This window comes from Humulus lupulus, chromosome 8 (assembly GCF_963169125.1).
Source record: "Humulus lupulus chromosome 8, drHumLupu1.1, whole genome shotgun sequence".
Classification (NCBI taxonomy): domain Eukaryota; kingdom Viridiplantae; phylum Streptophyta; class Magnoliopsida; order Rosales; family Cannabaceae; genus Humulus; species Humulus lupulus.
This window is the reverse complement of record NC_084800.1, coordinates 116811215-116823447: the sequence shown is the minus strand read 5'-3', so window position 1 is coordinate 116823447 and position 12233 is coordinate 116811215. Positions and strand designations below refer to the sequence as shown.

General features: G+C 30.4%; 2 protein-coding genes across 2 annotated transcripts; both read right to left on the bottom strand.

The window, feature by feature from the left end:
- Positions 1-2032: 2032 nt before the first annotated feature.
- Positions 2033-3475, bottom strand: LOC133795981 (protein ALP1-like). The gene is made up of 3 exons (XM_062233462.1): positions 2957-3475; positions 2635-2863; positions 2033-2556 (listed from the first exon to the last, which is right to left on the bottom strand). Exons 1-3 carry the CDS (start codon positions 3473-3475, stop codon positions 2033-2035), a joined length of 1272 nt encoding a protein of 423 aa, XP_062089446.1.
- On the bottom strand, positions 3319-4522 carry LOC133794035 (uncharacterized). Its single transcript, XM_062231213.1, has 3 exons — positions 4344-4522; positions 3857-4250; positions 3319-3484 (listed from the first exon to the last, which is right to left on the bottom strand). Exons 2-3 carry the CDS (start codon positions 4197-4199, stop codon positions 3477-3479), a joined length of 351 nt encoding a protein of 116 aa, XP_062087197.1. The 5' UTR covers positions 4200-4250; positions 4344-4522; the 3' UTR covers positions 3319-3476.
- Between the last annotated feature and the right edge of the window lie 7711 nt (positions 4523-12233).

Below are 12233 nucleotides of genomic sequence, written 5' to 3'. Positions count from 1 at the left end.
TTTATTTATTTATTTTTGCTTAAATTTATGTTTGTTCTAATTTTTAAATTTAGCAGTAACAAAAAAATATTATATATTATATATTTAATATAATATTAAGTTTAATTAAATTTTATTTAAGTTATAAAATGTATGGTTTTATTATTTTTAAATAATTATTATTATAAAATATTTTTAAAATATCATATTTTAATTTGTTTAATTATTTATTTATTTAATTTTATTTAAGTTTAAGTGATGTTTACAATCTATTAATTATACGAATATTCTCTTAAATATAAAAATATTTTATTAAAATTAATAAAATAAATAAATACTATTAAAACCAAAAAATTCTATAAATATACTTTTTATTTATATAGAAGAGATATATAAATTTATATTGTACTTTTATAATAATTAACTCAAGTAAAGTTGCCTTTGGTTAGATGGAATATTAGCTAGTAGCCACCCCCACATGTAAAGATTGACCGTACTGTACCTGTAGATATTATTGTCGTAGGACACAACACCAGTCTATATATATTCTTTGAGAAATTCTATATTAGGAGGGAGCAGTTTAGCTATTCATGTGTTTTTGTATTTATAAAAAATTATAACCTAAATCTTTTTATATTATACTTCCCCCACTAGTTTTAAAAAAAAATTATAAATAATTTATAATGCCAAAAATTAAAATTCATAATGGTTAATTGCACGGTATATAAAAAAAACATGCATTCAATTGACTGTTTGAATTATATTTTTAGTATTCTAAATTATTCAAAATTTTACAAAAAATGATGAGATGTCTGCTATAACTACAATATACATCGTCATAAAAATAAAATCACTTTATAATTTCTCTATGTAACCTAAATTTTTTTATATGACGGTATACATTATAGTTATAGTAGACATTTTACTAGTTTTTAAAAGATTATGAATAATTTATAGTGTCGAAATCATAATTCAAATAATAAATTATATGTGTGTCTGAATTTTTTTATACGCATGTAAAATATAGTTTTAAACTGTGATATTAACACCTTAAAATTATTTTAAATTTTTTAAAAATTAATAGAATATATGTTATAATTATCACGTATATTATCATTAAAAAAAATGGGTTATAATTTGTGCAGTGTCAAGAATAAAAACACCTCTGCCGGAATAAACAAAAATAATACCCCTCCATAGATAAAAGCGTTTATATACTTCTCATATATTGAATTGATGGACCCATAAAGATACTGACATACATGTATGGCATCTATCTTTTCGCAAGTTGACAGATTTTAAAATCAATATCTGTATCAAGGCACGTATATATGATTCTATCTTACCCGATAATAGGCAATAGAGTTTGGAAAAATTATGATATACTATATTAGTAATGTGCACATAGTACTAATTTTTTACAAAGAGTGATATAACATATTTTTTTAAAGCATAATTGATTCTCACCTTAAATTTTAAATGCATTTAATTGGTTCAAAAAAATATGCTATAGTAAAAATTTGGTACATTTTATTTGCATAAATCATAACTCAGTCTCTGAAACGTGGACAATATATAAGAATCATCACCGACTCTATAACTTTCTAGAATTTCCTAGAGATAATATAATAGCTAGGGGTCAGATTGGTTCGTGATTAGAAAACTGTATTTTTGAAAAGTGAGATTCTAAAATGAAAATCTGAATTTAGTGACTAAAAACATGTTTCTGAAAATGTGATTGGTTCAATGTCAGGAAACTGTTTTTGAGTTTTAAAAAACTGAATCTGTGATTGGTATTAAATTTGAAAATATAATAGAAACTGAAAACGTGATTGGTTCAGCTGAATCTGAATATTATTTTTATTTTTATATTTTATATACATAGGTTGTATAATATTAAATTTTAATTTATCTACAATTTTAATTAAGTAAAATTTAATTATATTGATAAATTAAAATTTAATAATAGTGCATTGATTAAATTCATAACAATATTGCATTGTCGTTAATTTTGGTTTTTTTTTCTAAATTAAAGTTACATATTTTTAATTAACTAAATATTATTGTTATAACTAAGCCACATTTGTCCAGCAATGTCATCTCTAATATTTTCCATCTGAGCCATATAAGCTTGACTGAAATTAATCTGTGGTGCCTCAAAAATTCCTGCTTCATCTCCTTCTTGTTGGTTTTCTATTGTTGTATTAGATTGGCTTTCAGTTCCTTCAATATCTTTAACAGGTGTAGCATCAACTGAATATTGTTCAAACATTCTATCATTAATAGAATGCATTTTGATCCAGTTGTGGATAGCGCAACATGCTATTGGTATTCGACGTTGATTTCCAAGCAAGTATGGAGGCATTGACTTCAAAATGGGAAACCTGGCTTTAAGAAGTCCAAAACAGCGTTCAATCACATTGCGCAATGATGAGTGCCTATAATTGAATAACTTCATCGCACCTCTAGGATGGTTCCCTCTTCCTCTAAAGTTACGCAAGTGATAACGTTCACCACGATATGGTGCTAGAAACCCAGGCATATTTGGATAGCCAGAATCAACAACATAGTATTTACCTATATTAAAATCACTTATTATGAACAAGGGAATGTGAAAGAAAATTATAATGCTTCAAGACAAGTGTAATTTAAGACCTGGTGGTGGCATGGGAAAGTTATCGTCTTTTCTAATTGCATCAAGAAGCACTCGAGAGTCATTGGCTGTTCCTTCCCATCCAGCGTAGACATAAGTAAACATCATATTAAAGGAGCATGCATCCATTACATTTTGTGTTACATCTACTTTTCTTCCTCTATATGCAAGTTGTTTTAGAGCTGGTGCAACTGCACTTACATGAGTACCATCAATTGCTCCAACACAATCCTAAATAACAAATGAGATATATCATTACCAACTTCAATTAAATTGATATGAATTATAACAAATTTTTTATTAAAATTAATAAATAAAATTTACCTTAAACCATGGGAAATACTTCGAATTATTTTGAATTTCTGCTTGCACAGTATTAAAGTGAAGAGGCCTTATTACTTCATTTCCTAAATAACACAATGCATCTAGCACTCTGCCAAACTGACGACAAACAGTTTCTACCGAATGTTGATATCTTTCGGCCACAGTCCTAACTCGTTGGTTGTGTGTTACTATCCATAGAAACATGACAACAGCTTCTTCAACACTAATTACCTTGTCATGTTCTATGACTTCCATTTCAACTAATCGACGACATAAAGATCTAAAAGTATTAACGTCCATTCTAATTGTGTAAAACAATCTATCAGGATGTCCATTTAGCAGCTCAAGTAAATATTGACGTCCAGACATATTTGAAGTGCGTAGTGGTCGTCTAATCTGTTGAGATTTTTGCATCTCATGTATTCGATTAGCCATGAGAACTTGACCAATTAATTCCTCGCTTGATGAAGACGAAGTATCACCAAATAATATTTCAAACTCCTCATCCGAATCATCCATCTTAGGTACCTAATTATGACAATAATAAAAGTTCAATCACGACAATAAACACCAAGTCAACTTCATTACACATTATCTAAGAAAATGTAAACTTCATGGTTTGGTAGTTCATAACAGACAAAGTCATAATAAATAAACAATATTAAATCAATCACTCCAACAATGAATCAAGATAAGCACGTCGACGCTCCTCATTCATTCTCATGAATATTCCGCGCCATTCTGGGGTTGCTACAAACTCATGCAACGCTTTGAGGTATATTTTGTTATCCAGATCTGGAATACCATCAAGAATGCTTTGACAATCTTCCACATTGTAAGAATTAGTGACTTTGCTGGTTTCCTCGCTAATTCTTTTTTCTCTCGATTCATAATACTTACGCATAGTCTCACTCCGTGTTAATGATGCCTCAGTCTTAGCAGAAATACTTTTTGCAAGTTCTCCCATCACTTGGTCGAAGGCAGAACTAGCCCCTTTGTTCTTTTTCTCTTTTGGTTTTGGTGCATCTGGTGGAGCAGAAGTAGCTCGACGACGTACACCAGTAACTTCTTCTTCCTCTCCATAATTATCACCATCAAATTCAAAATCAATATCAACATGTGCTCCAGTGCCAACAAAATGACGCTCTTGTTGGCGTTCCTCAACTGAAGAAGGCGGAAGTTGAGTGGAGGCATAACTCATACCACCAGTGGCTGTTGTATTATTGAATATTTCTCCAAGCATCTCATAATGTTGCAATCCTTTTTTTCGAAATCTCTTGGCATTTGGATATTTCTACAAAAATCCAAAAACACACAACATTACTACATAATAGGAATTTAGAATAATCAAGTAATCAACAACACAAGTATAGTATAAGTCTATTACCTTTAGATAAGTGTCCCATACTTCATCACTTGCTGTAACAGTATTTGTTTGAGGATCTCACCCCATACCAGTTTGTTCCAAAAGATGAGAAAATTCTCGATGTGCATTTCTCAACCGATTGAATTTGGATTTCAATTGAGGCATTTTATATCTATTTCCAAAAGAATTAAATATGTCATTTTCTATTTTTAGCCATCATTTTTTGTCCAATGTTGTTGTTTGTAATCCTTTTTTAGCCTCTTCATACAAAAGACCAATATAATGTGATTCAATAGCCTCAGGCCAAGAAGCATGATCGTCAATGTCTACATTGTTCGCATCCATCTAATCATAATTTTAACTATCAAAATCTATGTCTTCATAAATAATGCTTATTATAAATTTATTAGCACTACAACAAATTCTACTTTCAATGACTCCCTACAATGTCTTACACCATTGGTGTAAGACATTAAAAATTAGAAGGGATTTTAAATGGCTAATGGTGTAAGACATTGAAAGTGCATATTAATGGTTACAATTGGAAGACATTAAAAATAGTGGAAGACGTTGGAAATAGGCTGGTAGTGATTTATGGGTACATCCAACGTCTCCCACTGGGAGACGTGCCACGTGTCCCACGTCTCCCAGTGGGAGACGTTGGATGTCTCCTCTTATAAATCACTACCAAATCAGCCTTCTTCTTCCTCACACGAACCCGAGAGCACAAACCAGAGAAGAATTGGGCGATTTGGGGCTGCGTTTTTAGGGTTTTAAGGTAAGTTTTTTTTTTATTTTCTTGATTTTTAGTTAATTATTTTACAAATAAATCATAGGTTTTGCATTAGGATGAGTAATATACATGATTTTGTGTTAGTTTTACATTTTTATGCATTTTTTTATATACATTGTATGTTTTTGTGGTTTTTCAATGGAAATTTTTAGGGATTTATGATTTTATAGTTTTTTTTTTTAATTTAACCTATCACATTGTATATATTTCATTAGAGTATATATGTTCATGATTTTTTTAAATTTTTATCAATTTTTATTTCGAAATTTAGATATATTTTTGTATATTTGAATTTTTTTTTAAATTGTAACTATTTTGTTATATATATAGTTATGTTAAAATAAATTTTTTAAATAATTTATAAAATAGAAATATATTAAAATTTTTATGTTTTTGTTTATTATTAAGTTTTTAGGTTATGAAATTTTATATTGATTTTTTGTTGAGGTTATAATTAGCGGCACATTGAGATTTTTTTTATTTGTTTACCAATATCATTTACTATTATTAGATATTTAGTGATATTTGTTTAGTAATGTTTAACATATTAATTAATTTAATTTCATAGGTTATGATTTTTGTGGTGAGATTTTAGAGAGTATTTTGCATCAAAATTCCAATATCAATCACACATTTGAGGTAATTAAGTTTCTAAAATTACAATAATACGTTATATATTGCTAGATATTTAGTGATGTTTTATTTATTATTTATTAATTTAATTTTATTGGTTTGTGGATTTAATAGCGAATTTGATTACTAAGTGAAGTAACTTTGCTAGCTTTTGGATTAAAGATTGCAAGAGGTACATATATATTCTCTTACTTCTACTTTTAATATTATTAAACAAATGTTAGAGGAGTTTGAATATCTTAAATATTCATCCATAGTGAAGTAGGTTCTGAGATTAAAATTGTGTGCTGCGGTGATAACGGAAGGTTGAGAACTTGTGTGTATTAGTGAAGTAGGTTCTGATAAATTTTACTGTGTGCTGCGGAGCTATAAGGAATAAACTTATTGTGTGTTGTTTGAATTGTTTGTTTTGCTATTCACATGCAGATGGTTAGGTCACTATTATAGGGGAAATGCTGCCCGATTTTATCTAGGATAATAAACAATTAGTTTTATATAGACATTCTATAAGGAAGAAACTTATTGTATGTTGTTTGAATTGTTTGTTTTGATATTCACATGCAGATGGTTAGGTCACTATTATAGGGGAAATGCTGCTCGATTTTATCTAGGATAATAAAAAATTAGTTTTATATAGACATACAACTTTATCACGTGCTTATTTAGTGTTGTTTCTTTTCTTTTCCATAGACATAGGAGAATATATGGATAAACAATGGATGTCAGCGAATAGGTTATCTGCGGAATTTAGGAACGGGGTCGATTTGTTCTTAAGGTTTTGTTCAGAAAATGTGAAAGACCCAAATTTTACTTATTGTCCATGTCTTAAGTGTGGAAATGTTAAAAAGATGGATCTTAAAAAGATTAAAGAACACTTATATTTCAATGGGATCGACAAGAGTTACACAATTTGGTATTACCATGGGGAGATAGCTCCGATTGCTCCAACTCTGCCAAGTAGACCAAAAGGAGTGAGGAGGAATATATTGGAGGAGAACTGGGATCCATTAGATGAAATGATTGACGACGCACATTATGGATCAGGAGTAGACCCAAATAAGTTTGAGACACTCCTTAATGATGCTGAGAAACCAATTTACCCTGGTTGTACAAGATTTACAAAATTATCTGCGCTGCTTAGGTTGTACAATCTAAAAGCTAAACATGGCTGGAGTGATAAAAGCATTACTGAGTTATTTGGTTTCTTGAAGGAGTTATTGCCTGAAGTTAATGAAATTCCAATTTCATTTTATGAGGCAAAGAAGACATTATGCTCATTAGGCATGCAGTACGAAAAAATTCATGCATGTCCTAATGATTGCATATTGTATCGAAATAGTTTTGCAGACGCAAAATCGTGTCCTACTTGTGGTGAGTCACGATGGCAAATGAAAAGAAATGGTGACGATGTCAAGGAAGGAGTACCTGCCAAAGTTTTGTGGTACCTTCCGCCAATTCCTCGTTTCATCCGATTGTTTAGAAATGCCGAACATGCTAAAAGTTTGTCGTGGCATGCTAATGAAAGAATAAAGGATGGTAAATTAAGACATCCAGCTGACACCCTTGCTTGGAAGAGAGTTGATTTGAAGTGGCCTTCTTTTGGAAATGAATCTCGTAATATTCGTCTAGGTCTTTCGACTGATGGGTTTAATCCACACGCATCCCTTAGCAGTAAGTATAGTTGTTGGCCTGTTATGCTTGTTATTTACAATCTACCCCCATGGTTGTGTATGAAGAGAAAGTTTACAATTTTGACCTTGTTGATATCAGGACCTAAACAACCTGGTAATGATATTGACGTCTATCTAGCTCCTCTTATAGATGACTTGAAAACTTTGTGGGATGAAGGGGTTAAGGTTTATGATGCATATAGGCAGGAAGAATTTAATCTTAGAGCGGTCTTATTGTGGACAATTAATGACTTTCCTGCTTATGGAAATTTATCTGGGTTTAGTGTGAAAGGATATAAAGCTTGCCCCGTTTGTCAAGAAAAAACATGTTCTGAATACTTGAAACACTCTCGGAAAATATGTTATATGGGACATAGGAAGTTCTTGCCTAATACGCATAAACTTCAGACTTGGAAGAAGGCATTCAATGGTAAACAAGAGTTTGAAGAGGCTCCTGAGCCATTGAATGGGATCCAAGTACTTGAGAAGATGTCTAAAATTGTGTTCAAGTTAGGGAAGCCCAAAGTTCGTACACCTACAAAGATGAAACGTAGTCGCAAGGCCAAGGTTGTGGAAGAGCCAAAAGGGTGTTATAAAAAGAAATCTGTTTTCTTTGAACTTGAATATTGGCCTTTCTTACTTATACGTCATAATTTAGATGTTATGCACATAGAGAAAAATGTATGTGATAGTTTAATTGGCACTTTGTTGAATATTCCTGGAAAAACTAAGGATGGAATTAAGGCTAGACAAGACTTGGTTGCAATGGGTATAAGGGATGAATTGACTCCAAAACCAGATAAGAGACGAACATATTTACCTCCTGCAGCTTACACTCTTATAGGAATTTAGAATAATCAAGTAATCAACAACACAAGTATAGTATAAGTCTATTACCTTTAGATAAGTGTCCCATACTTCATCACTTGCTGTAACAGTATTTGTTTGAGGATCTCACCCCATACCAGTTTGTTCCAAAAGATGAGAAAATTCTCGATGTGCATTTCTCAACCGATTGAATTTGGATTTCAATTGAGGCATTTTATATCTATTTCCAAAAGAATTAAATATGTCATTTTCTATTTTTAGCCATCATTTTTTGTCCAATGTTGTTGTTTGTAATCCTTTTTTAGCCTCTTCATACAAAAGACCAATATAATGTGATTCAATAGCCTCAGGCCAAGAAGCATGATCGTCAATGTCTACATTGTTCGCATCCATCTAATCATAATTTTAACTATCAAAATCTATGTCTTCATAAATAATGCTTATTATAAATTTATTCCCAAGTTTTCAAAATCAAACATTCAAATCAAAGAATTCCAAGATGTAAAGAAAGTAGAGAGAAGGAGAAAAAGAGCTCACATCATATATTGCATATTGAGAACAAAGGGACTATAATGGTTCACTACTAAGCTTGTTCTTTACATTACAATATACAACCATTGAAAAAGTCAATTTTACCATAAATATTTAATAAAGAAATAATTATGCAAATAAGATTTTCTTTGTGTTGCAATCAAAATCTAGGCACAAACTAATACAAGTCCAAGAGTTGAGTTAGCTCACAATCAATAAATCAAAAGCCTACAAAAAAAAAATAAAAAACAAATATACTGAAAAGTATTAGCATACATATCCATAACCATTACTAGAAGCCAACTCACTTGAAGAATGGGGTATTCATCCATAAGTAAGACTCCAATCACTAACTCCAAGCACTCACAATTATTAACACACTAACAATCAACTTCTGACCCTATAAAAGCATCACTTACAGAATAAGAAGCATGTATTCATATCAATAAGAAGCATGTATTCAAAAAAATAATTATCATGCATCTTGCATATATTAAACTTAGAACAATTAATAAGCATTTGTAAATACACTTTATCAATCATAGTAAATACTAAAAGACAATACTGTTTATCAATCAATAAGCAGTGATCATTCAACAATGCTATTTAACAATCATTATAAAGTTCAATAAAACCAATGCATTTTATTGTAAATGATGCTCACAATATATGTTATTTGTATATATGCATATAATTACCAAATCAACATAATAACAGAAATTCAACAACACCAAAATATTACATAGTTTAATCAAATTGATCTTCATATATGAGGTGAGTTGTTGATTTTATTACAAACTTCTAGATGAAAATTTTCATAGCTTTATTTTTACAAAAGGCTAAAATAAAGGCAGAATACAATAAATTCATAACACAATAAAACCTTCCAACCAGGTAAAACATTAACCCCATATGAACTTCTAATTAACAACTAAGTCAATCAATTTTGCCTATACCAACTAGATAAGCCTTCAAAGAATTTCTTAATTTTTTTCTATTTACTCTAATCATAAGCTACTTATATGATTCTTACAATGGATTTAGCACCATTAAAGCTTAATGAAAACAAAATAAAAAAGACAAGAAACTATCCCAATTAAATAATTCATATATGATAAGTATATGACCCATACATACATACAAATATATATGAGTTTCCCAGAATTCTTTTCCCAACTAACGAAACCCCAGAATAATAAAACTTCAGCACAAAAGTCTGTCTTAAATAGCTTATCAAACATAACACAGAAACTTCAGCTCAAAAACCTCAGAATAATAAAACTTTAGCACCAAATTTCTGCAATTTTCCCATAAGACACATACAAATAACTTCATTTCAAGATCTTAGATAGCATCATACCCTCACCTCACTTCAACTCTAACACCACATACAACAAAAATATATGTATAATATATATATATATATATATATGCATCTATATATGCTGAATCATTTCAAAAAAGTCTTCTTTTCTTCTTTTGCAATTTTTCTAATTTTTCTAGAAACTATGAGAAAGAAGAGAAGTCATTTCATTTATATATATATGATGTGTAAATATATCAGATGAAAATGAATTTTTTTTTGGAGAGAACAAGTCTCACCGTTTCTCTCATTCACTGGCTTCAGCTATTGAAATCAAAAGTCTTTCTATGGTAGTTAGCATCAAAATTACATCACCCATATGACTTACAATCACCAGTTACATTAATAAATCCAAAATCAAAGGTATAAACCATAAGTTCAACTGAAAAAACAAATGGGTATTTTGATAAATCAAATAAATTTTACAACTATGATTAAGATAATCCAGAACAAAAAGAACTTGTCTCACCTTATATTTATGAACCAAGTCTCCGCCTTCTTCAACGATGGTGCAACTCAAGTAAGCGACAGCTTTGGCGAGTTGAGACTCTGCAAATTTGCCAGTGCAAAGAGACAAAGGTGAAGAAGAGGAGAGAAAGATTGGATATGTGAGGGAGGAGGCAGTCGAATCAAAAATCTATCGTGCTTGGTATTTAGGTTTTAGAATTAGGATTTTGAGAAAACGATATATTTGCGTTTTCAGTTTTTGTGTTAATTTTATAATTCAGATTTGAAAATAATTTTTTAAAACACTTAACCAATCATATATTTTGGTGGGCCCCGCATATTTTCAGATTTCAAATTTATAAAATTGAATTTGGATTTCAAACCAATCAAGCCCTAGATTTTTCTAGCATTTTGGGCTAAGCCCATTACAATATTAGTTGATACAAAATGTTTAGAAAATGGTCAAGTTTTATAGGGTCTGATTGGTATCCATTCCAGATTGATTTTATGTTTTGTAAAACTCAAATAATGTGGAACTCACAATAATTCTTGATTGGTTGATTATTTTTAAAAACAAAATTCAAATTCAAATTCTAATTCTAATTTTTGCTTGCAAAACTAAAAATGCCAAAATAACGTTTTCTCAAATTCCTAATTCCTAACCCAAATCCTATGCTTGTAAAATCCAAATAATAATAATAATGTCTTTTTCTCTCATCTCCCCCGATAACTCTCTCTTCTCTCCCTCACCTTCTCTCTTTTTCAGCCATGACCGCCGCCCAACTTCCTTCTTCACTGCCTCTACCACAAGCCACGCCAATGAAGACCCCTCCACCTCATGGTTCTTCATCTTTATTGTACTCTTGTTCTTCCCAAAAATCTTCTTGATGCAGGTACATCTTGCCCTTGATTTTTTTCCACACCATTGTTTATTGATGGACATTGACTTTAATTTTCATTCCATTATTTCTATTAACTAACTTGTTTTAACAACAAAGGTGTGAATACCTCTGGGTAGTAGATTTTTTTAAAATTTCAAGTTTCAAAAAATAAATTGATTAACCTAATAATGTAACAACTGTTGGTGCTTTCATGTTGGGTGGAGAGACATTATTTTGGGTAATACTACATAATGTGTGTTGTAACATTGTGAATTTTTGCCCTCTGTTTAACTCCCCTTTAATTGGCTAGTGGTACAACTTATATTATTGTGTTGTATATCTTAATCAACTTGGTAGAATTTTAATGAACTTCTTTGGTCATTTTATTTATGTGTTTTTGTTCTGCAAATTGTTATAAGTGCACTTTTGCTTGCAGATTTTGTTCTTTGGTTTTGGGTCTTTTTAGTAGCTTTTTTATGCATTGTGAAACTTTTACATCGATACCAACAAATGACAAAGTTTGTATTTTATTGACATCAAAATGGACCTAGTAGTTGAGGTATCAGGGATACACATAATAGAAGCACAATTTTTTATCTTTCAGAAGGTCTTATCCATTATGCAATTGAAGTTGTTTTCTAAATTAAATATAGAAGACAAAACAAACTTCACTTTGTTCTATCAATTTTAAATGTCAACTGATTTATGCTCTTTGAATAGGTCACTTTTGTTGTATCTGGTGATGGCCGCCGGTATTACTCAGAT

Bases quoted from the DNA above. Each gene is read 5' to 3' on its own strand.
- LOC133794035 (XM_062231213.1), bottom strand. From the start codon at position 4,199: ATGCTTGGAGAAATATTCAATAATACAACAGCCACTGGTGGTATGAGT.
- LOC133795981 (XM_062233462.1), bottom strand. From the start codon at position 3,475: ATGGATGATTCGGATGAGGAGTTTGAAATATTATTTGGTGATACTTCG. The intron at 2,864-2,956 runs GTAAATTTTATT...TTTGTTATTTAG, and splicing joins AGTATTTCCCATGGTTTAAG to GATTGTGTTGGAGCAATTGA. The intron at 2,557-2,634 runs GTCTTAAATTAC...ATTTTAATATAG, and splicing joins CTTTCCCATGCCACCACCAG to GTAAATACTATGTTGTTGAT.